Source organism: Acinonyx jubatus, chromosome D2, assembly GCF_027475565.1.
Source record: "Acinonyx jubatus isolate Ajub_Pintada_27869175 chromosome D2, VMU_Ajub_asm_v1.0, whole genome shotgun sequence".
NCBI classification, from domain to species: Eukaryota; Metazoa; Chordata; class Mammalia; order Carnivora; family Felidae; genus Acinonyx; species Acinonyx jubatus.
This window is the reverse complement of record NC_069393.1, coordinates 47,028,045-47,048,574: the sequence shown is the minus strand read 5'-3', so window position 1 is coordinate 47,048,574 and position 20,530 is coordinate 47,028,045. Positions and strand designations below refer to the sequence as shown.

General features: G+C 53.6%; 2 protein-coding genes across 4 annotated transcripts in view; one reads left to right on the top strand and one right to left on the bottom strand.

The window, feature by feature from the left end:
* Positions 1 to 20,530, top strand: part of RASSF4 (Ras association domain family member 4) — a 32,419-nt gene that overhangs the window by 6,903 nt on the left and 4,986 nt on the right. For 2 of the 3 annotated variants that reach the window (XM_053207912.1, XM_053207911.1), the window contains exons 1-2: positions 17,202 to 18,179; positions 19,906 to 20,207. In XM_053207912.1, the coding sequence (XP_053063887.1) occupies positions 17,900 to 18,179; positions 19,906 to 20,207 (582 nt within the window). In that variant the 5' untranslated portion in view covers positions 17,202 to 17,899. The other variant, XM_027062572.2, reaches the window with a different exon arrangement.
* On the bottom strand, positions 10,944 to 12,394 carry DEPP1 (DEPP autophagy regulator 1). Its single transcript, XM_015069036.3, has 2 exons — positions 12,196 to 12,394; positions 10,944 to 11,625 (listed from the first exon to the last, which is right to left on the bottom strand). Exon 2 carries the CDS (start codon positions 11,597 to 11,599, stop codon positions 10,973 to 10,975), a length of 627 nt encoding a protein of 208 aa, XP_014924522.2. The 5' UTR covers positions 11,600 to 11,625; positions 12,196 to 12,394; the 3' UTR covers positions 10,944 to 10,972.

Genomic DNA, 20,530 nt, shown 5'->3' with positions numbered 1-20,530 from the left:
AAAAGTCTTCTATAGTTAAGAAAATGTCTAACCTGCTGAAGATCAATATCCCCATTGTACAGATGGGAAAATGAAGGCTCAGAGAGGAAAAGGCAGGAAGCTAGAGCCATGAGGGTCTTTAGCAGCCCCTGGCCCAGAGCTGTAACTGATCACTGCTTGACTTACAGAGATTTCACTTATAAGTATTCCTCCTAAATAGAGCAAAATCAGCATAGTCCCCACATGCTGTAGGAGAATCAAAGTATTGTAAACTGGGTCCTGTCATGAATCAGAAGTCACACGCCAGAGCCCCGCTAAAGGCATCTGTATTGCAAGTATGTTTTGTCTAGCTACATTTTATTTTTAACTATATAGTTTTAATTGAATAATTTACAGCCTTAGGATAGTGTAGATTATGCTGCAGTAACAGATCCCTGAGACACCAGCAGCTTAGATTTATTTAAATCCCTTTCCCAGTCCATATCCGCCGTGGGTTGGCAGAGAGCTCTAGTCCGCAGAGGCGCTCTGGGACCCAGGCTGACCATCTGGAAGCTGCACCAATCGGGACATGTGGCTTTCTGGATCACCACGGCAAAGAACGGGGTCACAGGCTGGCTTGAGTACACTAGTCTGAGAGTAACACACACAACACCTCTTATGTGTGGCGTGTGACATGTTAGTCACATGGCCACTGGGGGGGGGGGGGCGTGGTGAAGGAATGTGAGTGATCACAGGTCATCCCAGGGGCAATGTCTCCGCCACAGTGTCCAACTCCAAACAGTGAAATATAGCCCTTACAGATGCAGATTTCTGGCTTCTCATGAAACGTCAGAAGAGCTGCCCCTCCAGAGAAGGAATGTGTCTCCCTGTTCCCCATGGACTCCACTGACCAGTGTCTCAGTTGAGTCACTTTCCTAGCCCCTGGAGACTTTTACGTGTTTTCCAGTTGGGGATGCACAACTCTGGGAAAGCTGACTTTGGAGGACCCCATGAGGCTTCTCAAATCCATCCAATAATTTAGTAGACATCTATGGGCCTCTTGCTGTGTGTCGGGCTCGGGCTCAGGGCTGGAAACAAGAGGTGAGCCAGAAAAGTATCATCCGTGGTGCAGAGGTCTGTGGCTTCAGCCTCCCCTCCCACCTCCCCTACTTGTACTCCGCCATCGTCCTGTCAGCCACCCACTCAATGGGTCAGGCCCTGCGGGCCCAGAACATCCAGGAGCCCAGAGCAGGTGCTGGACTAGAGAGGAGGCTTTCCTGATACTAGAGGAGGGGACCACTCTGGCAAGGGTTTCCTGGCAGAGCTAGCTTGCAGAATACAGGGCAAGCAGTGGGCTGTTTTCTGGACAGAGAATAGCTCCATCAAGACCCAAAAGGAGAACAAAGCAGAGAGCACAGTAGGCGAGATGAAAGCAGCTCAGGGAAGCTAGAGCTGAGAGCAGGAAGTGAGAAGGGGTGGGAGAGAAGCTGGCTACAGAGGAGGCCAGAGGGAAAACCGCCTGCTGTTACTTCTGGGTAAATCCAGCTCTTCCCTTCCGGTAATGAGCCTGTGTAAAGCAAGACACAGTTGTGCCAGGGACCCACAGAAACAGTGTTGAGTGAGAAACTCAGATACTTTTTTCTTGGGCTGAAGCCAGCTCTGCATGGAAACGTTTGAGGAACTCCTCAGAGAGGGAGCCTTGCAGAGCAGTTTTTTCCACTGGAGACTGAGGTGCTGAGGAACCGAAACCCGATTTTGAAATCCTATTGCCCAGCAGTGAGGCCCCCCGCTCCAGAACCCCATAGCACCCTGCCCTGTGCCCTATGGAGGTAGGGTCTGACCTCTGTCTAGACCCTGTTTTGCTTCTCTCTAGACCCAGGGAGAAGGGAGGTATTTTTAGGATGATTCTGAGGTCACTGAGAAGCCCACCTCCCTCAATTCATTCCCCTTCTCCCTGTTTCCCCTGCTTCCAGAATCGAATGCTCATTCAGGCCTGACACACCAACACAGAAAGCAAGCCTGTGTTGTTTGTGGGTGATATCAAACAAGTGGGAGGAGAGTGTGTTCAGCTAGGGAGTCAGGGCCCAAGGGGACGGAGCACCCTGTCCACTTTGAGGGCATTGACACAGCAGCAGTTGAACCTGACCCCGAACCCCCAGGAACATTTGCACACACACAGAGGTGGGGAAGACCCGACTGAGCCAGGTTTGTGTGAACAGATGTTGGGGTTTGGGGAAGGAGCCACTCTGTGATATGAAGGACAGGCTGTGCGCCCTGTCTGTGCCACTTCCCAGTGTGACTTAACCCCTCAGAGTCCTAGCTGCATCTTGAGAGGAGAGGTAGAGACAGGGCCATGACTGGGATAGGGAGAGAGAGAGGTACTGTGGCTCACTGCCTGACACACGGGGGGCCTCAATAAGAAAGCTCTCAGCCAGGGTAAGTTGGAGAGGGGAAGAAGTAGAAATCTGCGCAGAAGATGCCAACAAGATAGAAAAAAACACTAGTGGATTTCCCCAGGAGGGTTTAAGAAACTCCGTGAAGCCTTCTGGGTTGTGAATACACGGTTTCATGTGTGAATCAACTAGCAATCTTATAATCTTTATAGAGATTACCCCATTGCATCGATAAGAAAAGGAAGTCTGGAGGGTCTAAGTCACTGTGCGAGATGGGTTTTAGTGACCAGGATCTAGGATCTAAATGCTTATGTTCAAACAATGACTTTGCCACCGATTCACTGGGAATCTTGGGCAAAGTTCTTAACTTCTGTTCCTGTTTTCTCGCCCATAAAATGGTACGAGGATAGTACTTACCTTATACCGTTGTTGTAAGGAGTAAAAACGATAATTCATAGAAAATGCTCAACACGGTCTCCAGCATGTAGTGACCCCAGTACCGACTAACCCATCACCAGGAGAGCTGGCCCAGGTGTGCTGGTTCCAAAGGGCCACCAGCCTGGGCCCAGTGGGAATGAAGGAGAAAGGCCCAGGGTGCTTTGGGGAGCTGGAGGAGTGATGGAGGCAGTAGCCATCATTTAGGGTGTCCCAGCTGAGGCAAGAGAGCCTGTGGTCTGAAACATTTAGGAGACGGATCCAGATCCCTAGGGATTATGGAGAGGTTCGGGGAGGGCGGCTGTTGGGCTGGTACTGGGTGCCAGCTAGCTCAGCAGTTCTGACCTTGTCTCCCGCCGAGGGAAACGTGGCTGCCCCGTGTGGGGTGTGGGACCCCATTAAGTCCTCTGAGCCTGATCCTTCAGAGCTATGGCCACCCTGTGCCCCAGGGTGGGAGGGAGTAGGTGAGGCTGGAGCCACAAGGCCTGCACAACAGGGCTCTGGGCACTGCACTGGCCAGCACTTCCTTCTCCGGCTCACCTGTCTGTATGCTCTTCCTCCTCTTCCCTGCAGGTAGCCTCCCTGATGCTACAGACAAGAGGAGAACATGAAGGAAGATTGTCCACCCAGTTCTCATGTTCCCATCAGTGACAGCAAGTCCATCTTGAAGTAAGCCTTTGTGTACAGGGAGGGGGTCTGGTGGTCACTCCCTGCCATGGGCAGCCTTTGGGTAGAGGGATTCTGGGCACTTTTCATAGATAGGACGATGTGCCTGCCCCAGAGACAGTGATGGGGGCACTTCTTTTTGAAGCCTGGTGCCCTGGAGATCAAGGATCTCTTTGGGTTGAGGGTTTGACCCCTGCCCCCCTCAGGCCCACAAAAGCAGGAAAGCATGGCCATGTCCGCTGTGACTCTGCACAGATGGCATTTAATGGAGTATTTGTTCAAATGTATTTCTGAACTAACGTTAAGTTTTCATTTTCTCTTGCTTTTTGCGTGATGGGTCCAAATATTTTCTAGATTTGGGCAGCTCCTATTTGCCTCCTTGAAGAAAAGCCAGCCTCCTAGCTTTTGCTGAGCTGCTTCCTGGGTCCTCCAGTTAGACACCTGAGAAAACAGACAGCATCCCATTCACAGTGCTGCCCATACTCTCACATTCCCGGTTTAAATTTTATAATGAGAATAACATTAGGTACGCCTGGGTGGCTCGGTCGGTTGAGCAGCTAACTCTTGATTTCAACTCAGGTCATGATCCCAGGGTCTCGGGATGGTGGAGCCTGCTTAGGATTCTCTCATTCTCTCTCTCTCTCTCTGCCTCTCTCCCCTGCTTGCTCGTTCTCTATCTCTGTCTCTCTTTCTCTCTCTCTCAAAACAATATAGTTTTGGGGAAAGTCATATTAATAGCCGTAACATGATTAATTTCATGTGTATAATCCTAATAAGTTTATGTTCAGCATTGATACACCTACAAGCACAGCGAACATGCAGCATTGACTCTTGCAATGTTAATGTCATAACATTAACTGAACCACAAATGAATCACCTCCGTCATCAGTTACCGTCATCCCCACGTCAGGCAGCACACCAGAGCACCAATGGCGGGTTTTGCTTATCCACTCCCTGGAGTGCTCCAGTGTCAGTGAAGGCACTGCCCAGAGAGGTTCTAAAGCGGCCCCGGCCATCAGGGGAATGACTTCCACATGTGGCCGCCAAACACGTGACTTATGGGCGGAGAAGTACAGTTAATATAAAAGACAGGTGGCAAGGACATATTACGAAATACAATAATGAACAAGATCTCGTTAATAACGTTTATGTAAAACGTTCATATATTAATACCAAATACAGGTGGCAAACACTTATTACAAAATAAAATAATGAATAAGGCCTCATTCATCATGTTCATATTGATTACATGTGGACACGAAAATATTTTAGATATATTGTGTCATAAAATAAAATGCATTATGAAAATTAATTTCACCTGTTTTGTTTTCCTTCGTGATGTGACCGCTGGAAGGGTTAAAAGCACACGTGTGCCTTGCATTTCTTATCTGTTGGACTGCACTCCCCGGCAGAGCCCAGCTTGGGCACAGGGACCGGCTTCTATCCGCTAAGGCTTCCCTTTATTCTGGGGAGAAGGCGTTTGGGCAGAGTGGCCTCCCTCAGACCTTCGGGATCTTATCTCACAGCTGTCACCTTCACCTCTTGGTCAGACCTCCAGAAAGCCAGGATGAGGAAGAGGTAGACACCCCTCATGATGCCCCCAGAGCAGCCACACCAGGCACTCACAGGAAGTAATATTGGTGGGAGGGGGGGGGCGAGGGGGAAGCAAGAGTCTTTAAAATGCCAATAATCCAATCCCGGGGGATTTATTGAGGAAATGACTCAGAAGTAAAGTACAGGGAGATTTTCGGGAACTCTTATCTGTGATAGTGAAAGCATGCAAACACCATTTGCACAATTCTATGGGCCGTCTGTGAGCTCACTTCCTTCTCTTCCCAGCCCTACACCTTACACAAGGTCTGTCACATGGAAACCTCTAAAAGACTAAAAGGCATGTGTCTGATGGCAGAGTCTAGTCTCTAAACTGACTATGTGTGGCTGGCGAGACCTGTATCATCACGTCCCAAAGCCCTGCCACGCCCCAAGATTATATGTGTGTTTACCTTTTTAGGTCGGAGCTCTTAAGCTTGCTAAAAACTTACAACTGCTACCACGAGGGCAGAAGCTTTCAGCTGAGACACCGAGAGGTAAGGCCAGTTTCTCTTCTTTATTCATAGGTCACTGTTTATCTTGGATTGTTGAAGACAGTCCTGGTTTATACCTGCTATTCCAGGGTCATTATTAAGACCTTTCCCTTCACTCTGAGAAGTGTCCCAGTTAGGATAATGAAGTATGAGGCCGCCCATCTTCTGAGTTAGAGACCAGGTTACCAGCTCTCTCTCCTGGACGTCCCGTAAGGGGTGCTGAGGGTCAGAGCGTCCCCTCCCTCTCCCTCCCCCAGCAAGAGTTCAGAGCAGATGGAAATAATCACCTGCAGTTCTTCTTCCACCTGAGATTTTTGCCTACGTGAAATGCCAGGACCCTGGAGACTAAAATCTTTAAGACCGCACAGCCAGTCCCTTCTGTGCCCAGCCCACAGCACAAATAAGGAACTCAGCACAGGGCTCGGGTTTGCCCAAGTTCACAGGGCAGTCAAGAAGTGGGAGCAGTCTCTGTGGTTGCCAATCAGAATAGACATCAGAGAAGGTTTGACACGGAGGAGAGCTCCCCAAAAGGTGCTCACGTGGCTGGGCAGGTCAGAACGGGAGAGACAGGGCAGGCGTGGGGAGTGGAGGACTTGAGAGAGCACGTGCTATCTGCAGACGCTGTCGCCCTGCGGACCGAACCCATTGCTGCTGTGCAGGAAGATGGGCTCCAGGGAGCCAGAGAAGTTAGACATCTGGAATTTCATGTGCAATTTCCCAAACCTCGAAACACCAAGCGGGCTAAACAAAACACGTCCGTAAGTGAAACGCAGCCCAGGCCAGGCTACTGTCACACAGCTCCGGAGCCTGGAGGGGAGGGAAGCAGCTGGCTCCTGGTCCAGGCAGCACTGGCCTGCCAGTAGTGTGACCTGGAATTGCGCCAACCTCGCACGCCACCTCCCCTGGACCCGCCGCCCTGCACAGGGCCTGGGGCCAGCCCTGACAGCTTGTCTCCCAGCCCCTCTGCACTGTTCCTTCGCTCCCGCTCTTCTTTCTGCAGAGCAGCGTCTCTGATACGCGTCTTATCGGCCACTTACCCTGCTCTGTACTGCTGCTGGAAGGGCTCTGATGCCACCGCCCTGCTATCTCTGCTTTTGCTGTTTCTTTTCTTGCCGCCCAGCTTCATGTCCCCCGGCCAGGCACGGTGTAGCACCTGCGCACAGATGCTGGGTGACTAACCGCAAGTGCACGCCCAGGGCAAGCTGAGATGAGTCCCAAGCTCCCGTGTGCTGGACAGTTTAATCTATGCTAAGCGAGGAGTTGGACCCACTTCAGTCCTTGTGCTGGAGGCATGCGATGGGGTCTTCTGGCTGCACCCTGCTTCTTAGCCCTGGGCCATTCAGTGATTGACGTAAGACCCAGCAGCTCTCAACAGGTGGTTTCTGCTCAGCAGCCTCAAAGTCACCTGGGAACTGGCTAGAAATGCAAATTCTTATCACCCTCCTTCCCCCAGGCCTCCTGACTCAGAAACTCTTTATCTTCCCAGCTGTGTTTTAACAAGCCCTCCAGGGGATTGCGATGAGGGCCAAGTTTGAGAACTGCTACTCTTAGAGTTTGGTCTTGACTCTTGGGATTCCCCAAGACAGTCCCCTCTGTAGGAGCAGTTGTGTGGGGAGCAGGGCTGGGAAGCCCCAAACCTGTGCCCTGTGTTTGTGTGATGGGACAGGCCACATGGAAAAGTGAGAGACCCAAAAAGGGGAAGAGGTATTCTCAACGGGCCCCCGTGGTAAGAAGTTAACGCCCCACAGTTGGGGATTTTCATGTTCCTAACCTAAAAAAGGTATGAGGACCTGACTTGATCTCCCCGGAGCCAGAAACTACCTTGCAGGAAACTTCCACAGCCTTAGCCATCAAGGGGATGCCAGCCTGAGGGAGTATGTGTCTTCGGGAGGTGATCGCCACTATAGAGACGGGCTGTAGTCCTGGGCAGCACCAAGTTCTGATGCTGAAATGCATGACTGGTTCCTGGACACCAAGGGCCTAGCGACCCACCCACCACCCGGCATTCAGGCCTCCGCCGTTTCTCGGAATGCAGCCCCGGGACCTCCTGGACCTCGGAGAATTCCCAGTTGCAGGCACTTGCACTGTGGGGCCACCCCTGGCCGGCTTCTCCTCAGGGGTGGGGCAGACAGGCACCAGGCACTTTGCCTCCGACTCGTTTCTCACCATACAAGAGCTTTGTGACATCAGAATGGCCATTTTCCAGACAAAGAGATTGAGGCCTTCAGAGTTGAAGTCTCCAGCAAGGTAAACACTGCAGTAAGTGGAAGGTGCCAGCGTGGCTGCAAGGCGTGGGCGCCGAATTTGTAACACAGCAACAGCATTACCAGCATTAAGCTTTGAGGGGCCTCGGGGATGCAGGCAGCTGCTTGTCACCTTCAATCAGCAAGCTAAGGGGCCTTCCAGCTACCAAGGGGCTCAGCACAGGCTGCGCCCTCACAGAGCCATGTGGGGCCCAGAAGAGATCTCCCCCCCCCCACCCATTGTCACTAGGTTTCCCCCAGAGCAACTGTGGCCTGACTGCCATAGTTTGGGGACACCCCCTCCGCCACCCAACGTCTCCTCGGGGGTCCAGAGCCCTTGGAGAGATGAAGTGTGTCAGGGAACAGGGGCCACGCCCTAGGGCAAGTGTTTCCCTGTGAACTCTCCCCCAGCTTCCAAAGGGCAAAGGAATCCCCACTCAGGAGGCCCAGGCACCCGCTTCCTCTATTGTATTATAAACTTTGCTTTTGGATACTTTTGCTTGTATTACAATGAAGAGCTTGAGCAACCTGGAGCCATCTGTGCCTTTTGAAAGATAGCAAAGCATTTTAACCAGGCTGGGTGGCTTCTTGAGAGAAAAATGGACCACCTGGAAATACCAGTGGGTAAATATATCACTGTGATGAAAAGCAGGACCCTTATGTCCTGCAGGGGCGTGTGGCCCCCTCAGGGAGCCCGCCTCTGATGCTCCCCCTGGTGGCCGTGAGCACGCACAACACCCAGTCCCCATCCTTGGCGCCAGGCTCCTGGGCAGGGGAAGAAAGGGGAGGAGCATGCCTGGGCTCAGGGTCTCTGTCTCTCCCAGGGTGGGGAAAGTCAGGATCCCCTTCCCTCTTAAAATGACCCCCCCTTCCTCTAAGGCCTGGAGGCAGAAATGACAGGCAGTTGACAGACCACTGGCACCTGGGGTGAGTACTCGGCCATGGACGCGTTCCCTTGAGAGCTCCAAAGCGCTTGCCAGGCTGCCCCCTGGTCAGGTCATTGTGTCCTTTCCCACTCCAGTGGTGGCTGTGGGGAAGAGACTTCTCCATAGGACCCCCATCACAGGGTCTCTCTCCTAGGCTGTTGTGTCTCATGGGAAGCTTGGAATAATGCCAGAAACCCCTTCCCCCTACCCTTTATTCTTTTTTTGGCGGGGGGTGGGGGACACCTTCTGAAGATACCATTAGCTTCTTTCATCTCAGTACATATTAGCAGAGGAGCCAGAGCCCTGTCTGATGTCCCAAATGCAGCCACGTGGTTTTGAGCTTGGGGAGAATTGGCCAACCTCACTCCTCCTTAGTTGCCTCCCTCTGACCCTGGTTCACACAGCTTCGTAGAAGGGGCTACAGCGAGGCAAAACCAACCCCTGTGGGCACCAGCCAGCACCCACTCCCAGGTCAGCCCTCCCCGCCGCCTCCTAAGGATGTTCTGGCTGAAGGCTGCCCCACGCTTATTTGCCAGCGAAGGTCAGGGACCAGCAGGTTGTGGCAGATGCAGGCATTCGTATATGTTGTTTCTAACTCCATCTCCAAGAGTACGTGCCCCATTTCCCAACCCTGTAGGGTGTGGAGGGCAGGGTTGGTGTCCGCATCTTACAGATAAGGAAACTGAGTAAATTACTTGCCTGAAACTTTTCAATGTATGGTTTACATTCTGCCTCCCCACTCAACACACATAAAAGAGGGCAGATAGGGACGCCGGGTGGCTCAGTCGGTTGGGCATCTGACTCTTGGTTTCGGCTCAGGTCGTGATCCCACGGTTTGTGAGATTGAGCCCCACGTCGAGCTCTGTGCTGATGGCAGGGAGGCTGCTTGGGATTCTCTCTCTCTCTCTCTCTCTCTCTCTCTCCCTCCTTCTCCTCTCTCCCTCTCTCTCTGCTCCTCCCCTGCTCCTGATTGTTCAGTCGCTCTCCCTGTCTCTCTCGCTCTCAAACTTTTTTAAATGTTTCAAAAAGAGGGCAGATAAACATTTTTAAAGTGAAAACCAATTTTAAAACAGAAAAAAAAAGTAGGAAGGGAAGAAGAAAGGAAGAAAATAGTTTGATAGCCCACAGAAGAGACAGAGGACACTGAAGCAGGCTGTGAACTTGAATGTGGCCCCAGCTCTGCCCTCCTCCTCTCCCCTCTGTCCCTTGAGCACTGACCAGGGTCAGCCAGCTCTGACCTGGCCCAAGGGAGCAGGGTAATGGGTCCTCAGGCATGATTCTTTTGAGTTCTCTGATGCCTCACCTGCCTCTCTGAGGAAGGAGACCCTTCCTCTCCCCTATTCCTCCCCCTCACCTCCTTCCTTGCCAGACGCCTCCAGGCTAGAAGACCCAGGGCTGGCCCAGACCTTAGGTCATGTGAAACCAGGCCCTGGCCGCTGGATCTGCCGGAGAGCAGGGCTCTGGACAATAGCCTGCACTTTGGCCCCACAGCTGAGAAGCCCCCTGGGTGGAGGGAGGGATGGGGACAGTAAGGACGGAGCCACCTGGTCTGCAGGCTGAGCTGGTGCAGGTTCTGTCTCAGCCCTCAGCATGGACAACACACCCCCAATGACACAACAGGACTTGTGAGCTGGAGCCACTGAGATACCCCCAGGTACCCTGGTGATAAGTTCCCCCCAAACCCGAGCGGGCACATTTGGGGAAATGCTGTTTTCTCTTGGGCCACATGGAGCACAGGCTCTGAGGGTGGGAGCCAGGAGGCTGACTCTGGAGTGCCCAGGGCTTCACTCTGAAATCACCGTGGGGCTGAGACCTTTGCTTCTTACCTGCCACCGACCTCATTTCCCCACCCTGAAGCCACCGCATAGACAGTAGCTACTCCGAGTATGGGCTTACAACACACCCCCCATGACGCATGTGGGTTTTATCCCACTTACTCATCAGAAACAGCCGAGGAAACAGGTCCCTTTAATTACCCCATTTTACCCATGAGAAAACCAATGAACAGAAACATTAAGTCACTTGCCCAAGGTGATCATCCAGCAAGGAACAGTGCGAGCGGGGTCAGTAATACCACATCATGCCAGATAGGCTGTTCTCACTCTCCAGAGGAGGGGGTCTCGCTATGAAATGCCAAGGCAGGCAGCCCCTGCAGAAAGGTGTCTCCCTCTCAGAGACCTGCTGGGGACAGCGCCCACTGCAGGGGAAGAGGGCCAGAAGGTGACACAGACCAGCGTGCTCTATATAGAAGCCTTTATTGGGAGGGGTCAGAGTTCATGGATCACCGGGAGGTGCAAATAAAGAGTTCTGAGGGTGCTGCCGTGGCGGGGGGGTGGGGGGGAGGCTGCGGTCCCACAGAGTGGCTTGGAAGGCCAGGAGCCCTGGTGCTGGTCCCTTGAGGGCCTTGCCAGAGAGTGCCCCTGCATCCTGGCGCCACAGAGTCTCCCTCCGGGGGTCCCTCGGGCCTTGCCACCATCCATCTGTCTCTGTGGACCCCAGGGGTCAGCAGAGGAGCCAGTCCGCCTCGGTGGGTCCCTCCTACTTGGCTGCTTTTCCTGGGACTCCCCATACAGCCAGTCCAGGGGGTCAGCAGCACCATCCCTGGGCGGTGCAGGCTGCTGGCCACTGAAGTGGGTAGTAATGTCCCGTAGGGACTCAGTAGGGCAGCTCGTCTCGAAGGCCTGGGCTGGCTGGGGCGGTCTGCCGAGTTGGGCCCTGGCTGTGGCCGCGTCCAGCACTGAAGTGGGCTGTGCCAGCTGACAAATGGACTTCACATAGTCATCCAGGCTGGGGGAGGCCAGGGGTTCCTGCCCAGGCCCCCCGGGCGGCATCTCTTCCGAGGTCTCCCGAATCGTGGGCAGGTGGGCCACAGGAACCAGTAGCCGGGACCTCATGGCTGCCGGCGATGGGGAGCAGTAACCTGTTGGTGGACAGAGGACCAGCGGTGAGCGTCTGCCATCCTGTCACCCCTCCTGTGTCCCCTCCCTCATCTGAGAGGCTGCCTAGGTGAATCATGGGCCTGAGAGCAGACTGAAGTCTGCAGCCCCAAGCCCAGGCTCGGACCTCCTGGACTCTCCCTTTCCTGCTAACCCTGGACACCGTGTGCTTAAGAATCTGTCATTCCTGTAGTTTAAGAACCTATACAAATAAGAGAACCCGGCCTAACGGACTGGAGTCAGAGGGAACCTGGGAGTAAAGCCAGTCTCTGCCAGTTCCTGACCTGGGGACCTATGGCAGGGTCACCTCTCCAAGTCCACCCTTACCCGTCCATAAAACAGGGTTATAAATACCCGCTGGAAAGGATGTAAGAAACACATGGAATGACCCTACACGTGAAATCTCTTCTAATGTGACGCCCTCTGCAGCTATTAGCCGCTAACTGCATCCCCTGGTCTCTCGTAGCCAGTGAGGCTGTGTAGGTCCCTGCCCTTGAAGAGAAACAAAACCTTTCCATTTTATCTCAAACCAGAAGGAAGCTGCTCCCTCTTACCTGTAGCTGAGGGAACGTGGGGAGAGCAGGGATGCCGGATGAGCAAGGACAGTCCTTGGGAAGACCCGCAGAGCTCAGGGTGGAGGGCTGGGGACCCAGCAGGCTGAGTCCCGCGTCCCGCGTGGAATGTGGGGACAACTGGCCCCTGTCCGGAGCGCTGGCCTCCGGGAGCCGTCTGGTGAACCTGGAGGTGTGGCCGTTGCTTTTATAGTTTTCCACCAGCCATCAATTACTGTCACGAGGGCCAAAAATAGCAGTGCACAGGAAGGCTTTGGGAGGAAAACAGCCGGGTGGGGCGGGGTTTGGCCCAGCAGCCAGCCTGGAGCTACAGGAGGCCCTGGGGGATGTTTACTCTACAGGGCAGGGGAGGGAGGGGCACCATTCCTGTGGAAGAGTGGAGTAGGGGCGAGTGGAATAGGGGTGAGGGAGTGGAAGGCAGAGGGAGGAGTAGGGGGCTCCAGTAAGGAGGAAGGTGTTCGCTAAGACCCAGAACTGAGGGTATACAATGACTTCCTGACTTACGGAAACATGAGGCCTTGGGACAGCACATTCTAGTCCTGTGTCTGTCTGCATGCATTTCCTCACCTGTGTGGCGAGGGCTGCCCAGAAGCCCGGAGGTCCTCCTCTGACCTCGGTTTCCTCTGATTTGACCAGAGACAGCTGCAGACTGACAGGGCCTCCCCTCCATTCCATAGGGGGCAGGCTGAGGGACAGTGGAGTCGTGGCTGGGGGGACAGCGTGGAGGCTCATACGCGGCCCATGCAGGGACATAGGGCCAGCAGTCCCCAGCACAGCTGACCCCTGGCCTGGGAGGCTCTGCTCTGCTTTAGCTCCTTGCTTCCAGCCCCAGGGCAATTCCCCCTGCCTCCTTCCCTGCCAGCTCTCCAGAGCCTTCCAATGGCATATTTGAAGCTTCAGCCTCAGTGTGTCCGGCCCCACTGCCCTGCCCCAGCCATGCTCTCTTTTCCTCCTGACTCTCCCAGCACCTGACTGATTTGATCTCCCTCCACCCGGGTCAGCCAGGCCGGCAGGCACGGGTCTCTGTGAACAGACATGCTGAGGTGTTTTAGGTGGGGCAGCAGCTCAGAGGAACCCCACTTTGGGTTTCCTTACTGCCCCCTTTAACTCCAGTGAATCAATCCAGTCTCTCCTTTGTTGGGAGGGTTAGTTACCTATCTGTGACTGTGTAACATCAGTGGTTATCAAAAATCACTCTGGTTTGTTATTGTTGTTGTTTTCTTTTTTAACAAGTAGTGCAAGGCCATTCCAGAAAGCTGTGTGTACTTTTGATAACCTTGAACAAAGTGGAACTGTTTTCTCTGTGGATGGCGGAGTGTTTTAAGCGATGACTAACTTACTATGAAATCAACACTGCAGGGCACATCCCCCGTAAGGCCTTCCGGGGATATGAAGAAGTTTCTACAAGGTCCCTTCTTCTTGCAAGGCTTTCCATGCCTATAAGGAGAAAGAAATGGAATTTGTGAATCTAGAGTGATGTTCAAGATAGCAATGGGAGAATGATGTTCAAAGTTCACTGCCCAAAGGCTAGTATCAAAGCAGATTAGGAGCCTGGAGCTGGGAGGACCACAGCTCTGGGGAAAATGAGGCCGAGAAGAGTTCAGACAGATGCTCTGAAAGCAGGCTGGCCAGGCACACGCGTGGGGGCCGTTAGGCTGGGCACAAGGAGCCTGGAGGTGGTCGCGCATACATAGGAGCCTGCACTAGGTCAGAAACAGAATCAAAGACCTGAGGGGTGTGAGTGGCACCCCTGAGACCTGAGGGCACTCGCTGAGGGTGTCTCTGGAGGGTTCTGACAATGAGGACCTCAGAGTCTGGCAGAAGGGCAGTAGGTAGCTGTGCCATCTGCAGACCTTAGGAAATCAAGGCTGATTGGGGGCACAGAATGAGAGCTGTTGTAGATCTTCTGAGTGTTCGTGCCAATGGTGAACCATGGGACTGGCTGTGTCCAGGTGGTGAGGAAAGCAAGACTGGCCCTCGGGAAAGAAGGCAGCTTGGAAATATGGGGGTGGGTCGGGCCCACTCGAGTGGTTACTGTGGCAAATGGCGGCAGTGTGGGGAGAAGGGTGAGGCTGAGACCCAGCTCCGAGGACCAGCAGGGAATGGAATCCAGCGCCCTGCACATGTTCACAGCAGGACCTGGTGACCATGGGGCCTCCTTCCCAGGTGCAGTGTGGGGGAGGGGTGTGGGAAGGCTCTCTGCTTGGCACTGGTGTCACTGTGGCCATGCTTCTCTGGAACATGTTTCCTTACTCCTGTGTGGACGTGCTTGCTGGATAGCAGCTGGGTTCCTGTGGGACGCCTGACTCAGCCGCTCTGTCCCAGGCCGTGCCCTTGGCCAGACGAGAGCTGAGCAGTGAAAGGGCACGCCCCAGGTTTCCTCTGGTCAGTCACATGGCCTTACGCCTTGGAGCATGTAGAGGCTTGTGTACCTTCCCCTTGGGGAGAACCCCAAGGAGGAGAGGACGTGTTTGGGGCCAAGAGTGTGCAGGGCATCCCGTGGCTGACAGGCTGGCCCTTACGGGGGCTTGGGGGAGGGTGGGCAGTGACCCCCGAGGAGGGCCGCTCTGGGGACTGAGGATAACCTGTGTGGGTCCCCACAGGAGGAAGGCGCTTTGATCATTGAGGGACTTCTCAACATTGCCTGGGGACTGAGGCGGCCAATCCGGCTCCAGATCCAGGATGACAGGGAGCGAGTGCATCTCTCGTCAGCCTCCTGGACGCCTGGACAGCCCAGCTGCCACCTGTGAGTGCCGGGATGGCTGAGGCAGGGCCAGGGGGCCTCCCTGACAACTGTTCAACCCCGCTTACTTTTCGAGAGGTTCGGGGGCTGGGGTCCTCAGTCTCAGGGCAGAAGCCCTGCTCCATCATGGGGCACATGAGAGCACAAGCCAGCCTTAATCCTTGTCACCCCGCGACTGCCTGAGCCCATGGCCTCACCTGCCAACAAGTGATCTTTCTAGATGATGACCAAGTCACCCCACTCTTGGAGAATTTTCCAGACTCCCATCACCTCCAGTTGTGTTTTTCATACATTCACGGGAACCACCTTATCTGCAAGGGGGCAAGCTACAGCCAGGGGGCTCCCCCCATCCTGGACAAAGTGAATGTTTTTTGGCATCTGTTCTAGCTCAAAAATTCACACAGATTTCACCTCTCACTGCTCTGCTCTTATTTTAATATCAGAATTTGTTTTTATAAATGTACTTGGACTCGATGCCAGATTTATCTTAATATCAGAAATACGTTTGAATCGTGACAAAATAGGTCCCTATTTTATTGCTTAGTGGACATTTGCCTCCTCTTGCCCTGTCACCCCCAATAAAGGGCAGTTGGCTGCTGTGCTTTGCTTGCTCCTGCCTATAATGAATCCTTCTGAGAGGCAGAAATTCAAAACTTCCTCCCCTTCAAAAATTCAAGTACAGGTGCTGTCCTGAGGACACTGAACATCCCCCGCCCCCCGCCGCCCCGTTGCACCCCATGCAGACTTAGAGTATAGCATTTGGATGGACTTCTTAGAAAGGCTGCTAGTACGATTCATGCGTCCCACTCCCTGGGGTAAAGCAGCCACGTGAGCAGACAGACAGCAGGACCCTCAGAGGCCCTTCTCCCGCCTGGCACCAGCTACCCTCACTTGGCGTCCACCCTGCCCAGAGGTTAGCCCCTCAAGGTTGCCCCTGCCCAACACTCCATCAGGCCTGAGGGAAGCCCAGAAGGCCCGCTCAGCGCTTGGCCACAGACAGCGCCTCCCCAGTCTACGCCTAGGAGTGCATGGGCACCGCCTGTGTCCCTGTGTCTATGCAACAGGGACAAGCTCACTCGGGTCAACGGGCCCGACTCCCTCTCCCTCCAGCAGACACCATGGCAATTCTTTGCTCTTCTTTTAATATTTTGCATTAACTCGGTGTGAAATCCAGCCTTACCTCAGCCTGCCCTGCTTCTCACCTTTGTCCCGTCCACAGAGGCATCCATCCTTGTCTCTCTAACTTGAGCTACTTCTCTCTGTCAGCAGCTCTGTGAGCACCATGATTGTCTTTTCAGAAAGGAGCCGCTTCTTCAGGATGGCAAGGTCGCTGCCCAGGAGCCGAACGCTCAGACGGCGCCCAGCACCGAGAGTTCCAGAGACAGCTCAGGTAAGTGGGGCCTCAAGCTACCCGGGACCGTGTCTCACTCAGCCCGGGTAGGAGTGGAGGGGCTTGGCTCAGGACTGTCTCTGAAGGACAGCTTTGTGGAGGGGCACAGAGTGGCTTCAGTTGTCTTCAGGAACGACACTTGGCTGAATCCCTCCTCAGTATGAGGTAGTCTCATCAGCTCCTCATAGCAAAGGAAGCAGAGGCTTGCAGAGGTGACATTATTTGACATAATTTGCCTGAGTCCCCTGGACCGTGCTGCATTGCAGAAAGGAGACAACATCGGGAGCGGGCATGGTGCCCTCCTGGCCCTGCGAACCTCTAGGACATCTTCTTCACACTCTGGGGTCCAGACTGCTCTTCTGTCCCTCTCACACTCAGTCGGCGCTCAGAGGGTTGGGACAGGGCCGCCAAAGACCTGCCCTGAGTGCCCAGAGACAGAGGCCCACACCACGGCCATGTGGTGTGGTGACATAGGTCATCCTGTCTGGGGGGTCACCTTTCCCGTCTGCAAAGTGGGCATCACCCGAGCTGGACCCCAGCCTCTGTCACAGCAGCAGCATTCACATTACTGTCTGCTGTAGTGTGGTGCCACCACAAAGCCCCAGGAAGCCAGGTCCCATGCACTGCAGCACAGCAGGTCTCTGGACCTGTGCACCACCCGGGACCAACTTTCTCATTCATTCCTCCCTAGAGCCCGTGGAGGAGGATGAGGAGACCCCACAGCTGATGCGGACCAAGAGCGACGCAGCCTGTGTGATCCAGAGGAGGCCCCGGTCCCGCACACCCGGAGAGGCCCAGAGGATCCGGCGACATCGGTTCTCCATCAACGGGCACTTTTACAACCACAAGGTGATGTCCCAGCCCGGCCTCTCCCCTGGGGCCTGAAGCTGAGGCCACGGGGAACCAGCCCCCAGCCTGCACGGGTGCAACTGTTGGGCTTTCGCTAGGCCAGGCCGCACAGAAGTCTTGTCAGAGTTCACCGTCACCCTGGCCCTGTGGACTGGGGTGGTCATATCTGTGTCCTCGTGGGGAGATGGGCTCAGGAGGAGAAAGAACTTGCCCAAAGTCACATCAAAGTAGCATTCAACAAAACCAAACCAAACCAAACAAAGCATTCCACCTGGTGACCCCAAAGCCTGTGTGGTTTTGTTTTGTTTACCACATGCTTACTCACTGTCAATCCATTTCCATAAGTTGCATGGATTTTTGGAAAGTAATGCCATGTTTATGTCTGATGAGGCAGTTTTCTATGAGGTTTCCACCAGAGCTCAGTTGATGGTTTTGTGGGAACATGACGTGCTACTGGCATTCTTACAGGGCAGATTAGCCCCCTCGGTTGAGGTGCGCCCAGAGGCATGTGCTCCTGTGTCCCAGAGAACCTGCCCTGCTCCTGGTTCCCAGCACTTAGCCTTTTGTCCGAGTGCGCATTGTACTGCCCCTAGGAAGAGATCTCCTTCCCCAGATGACATCAGTCCCTAAACAAACCGAAGTGTAAAAGGAGAAGTTGATTGTTTCTATAAATGGCATGAGTGGCAGTGTGGGTGAGGCCCCGGATGGAGTGTCCCATAACGGGGCCACATCCTGCAGCGCTGGGAAATGGAAGCAGGGGTTTCCAGCTGAGGCAGCTGCCCGTCTTGATAGGCAATGACTCATGGGAGGGGGAGGGGGCCTGGCAAAGGCAGGTCTCAGGGTCAGATCTCAAGAACGGTTACACAGTTGAGGCCTGCCAGGAGCCACTCGAGTGCTCTGGGGGCACCCTGGACTTTGGGGTGAAGAATTCAGCAGGGCAAGCTTGTTGTCAGGACCCGCCTTCCACTCTGTGCTGGGTTGGCGGTGAGTGTTCAGGGGTGACAATAGGTTATCTTTGCTAAGTGCAGGAAAACCCAGGACTATTTGAGAGTCAAGTTTCCTGAAAGGGCACAGGGGAGGTAGGGCTGAGGTTAAGCAGCGATTAAGAATGGTTTGGATTAGCCAGAGGACTCTCAATCTGGCTTGGGTATTCTTTAAATCTGGTTCCAAAGGAGGTTGGTCTGTAAGGCGTTATGTATAAGCATATTAGATATTTATATGCTAGTTTAAGGAATTAGTCAAAAATTTTAAAAGAATATTTGCATGGGATTAGGCTCTTTGTATTTCTATGTTCCTAAAAAAGGAACCTTTTGATCCGTGACTCGAGGTACCAAAGAGTGGGGTTTATCTCCAGTACGTTTACCCCCCTCTTCTGAGAGAGTGACTCATCTCTAAGATGTGTGTCTGGCACATTAAGCCTTATTTTAGTCATTACAAATATCCCAGAGACACGGAGATCTGAGCACTCCGTATCCTTCAAAATGCACAGCAATGACCAGTGAGAGCTTTTGTGTCGGCCCATTGGAGCTGCTCTGGGGAGAAGGGCTCCTCAGCCAGCCCAACACTGAACCCACTAGCCTGTAATCCAGTCAGGGTGGTTCTTTCTCCCAGTGACAGATTTACCTACAGAAGGTGGGTTCCTTCTTCCAGGCAAACTGACTAAACCCCAGGACGTGAGCTAGTGTCTTTAGGCATGTTGGACAGTGGATTCCCATCTCCTGGCTGAGTAAGGGGCTCCCCCTCTCTCACCTTACGATCCATTCAGAATCCGTGTCCTTAGAAATCAGGTGACACAGTATTTGAGTCACAGGCAGCAATGGAAGAAAAGAAATTCCTAGAATTGACTTCCTGAGGCTGTTAGTCTGGATTTTCTTTCTGAGGACTGCACGCTATTACTTCAAGACTCCATCATTTTTCAAAACTGTTGTGATTCGCAGTGATGTTGACATGATTTCCAGACCGGGTTAAACTTGGTACCTGTCCCAGTGCTTTGCCCTGGGCTGTTGGATTCAAATGTGTTTTACCAGAGAGAAACCCTTGTGGTTAGAGATGGCAAAGATGGAAGCTTCGTTCCTACGTGGAGCTGGTCAGTATCATCGTGAGAAAAGGCACCAGGCAGAAGCACTGACAATGTCTTGTTGACAAGACCTTTCTTCTCCTTGAAATGGCCTGACTCCTCCAGTCCATATTTCTTGGGGACTGAAAGCCTACTCTGGCGTTCTGTATCTCCCAGAGTCATTCTACGTCTCAACTTTGGAGGAGGCAGGTCTGGATTTGAGTCTGACCCTGGTGCTTGGGGACACTGAGCAGGTCCTTCATACACCCGAGCTCCAGTTACATCCTGGGGACAGCGGGGCTGGGACCACAGAGGAGGAATGTGCAAATTTGAATTTGGTGTTGGCAAGTGAGGAAGAGCTCACCTGGGGGAGGGGGGGGGGAGTGAGTCTCACAGGGAGGACCCAAAGCAAGGGCTTTCCAATGGCTCTGACCTTTCTAGATGGGTGACCCTGACGGGCTACTTACCCTCTCCGAGCTTCGGCGTCCTTTCTTAAAAGGAGGACTAGTGACAGGTACTTCAAAAAGCTGTTGTAGGAGCCAATCAAAGATTTGGGATGAAATGCTAAGCAGGTCTATAACCTGGCTAGTGTTCATTGAGGACTATGAAGCCTCAGGCGATGCCCTGGTTGACTGGATATATGGTGTCTCATAGGCAAAGGCAAGGAACATAATGTGAAGAGTCTGTGTGGCTGGACCACAGGGAGACGGGGAGAGAATCATCGTACCACATGTGTAAACAGTGAGAGGAGCTGTGGATGGTGCCGTTTGGGCCATGGGAAGCCTTCAGAGACTTTTAACAAGAACTGTGCTAAAAGACAGTGCTTCTCAAGTTGTCCTGTATGGAAAGCATCACCTGGCGGTTTCCTCAAAATGCGGGTTCTGATTCAGGAGGCTGGGGCTGGGAGCCAAGACTCTGTGCTAACGCAGCTGGTCCAGAACACACAGAGCTGCAAGGTGCTTGAAAGGTTGTTCCTTTGGGCAGCAGGGTGGAGAATGGATGGAAAGTGCTGAGATTGGACAGGAGAAAGGTGGGACACTTAGGCAGTGTAGACGGACAGCCTCTTCTCAGGCACCGCTGGGAGAATGGGGAGGAGCGGACGGATTCGAAAACTTTCCGTCTTAGAATCAACAGACACTTGGCAATTTGACTCAGAGACAGAGTGAGAAGGAGACTGGTCCCCCCCCCCACCCCCTGTGAAGTACTTCCATGGGACTGGCTCCTAGGATCAGAGAGCTGGCCCTGACAGCTTTGGAGGCATCTTTCTTTCAGACCTCTG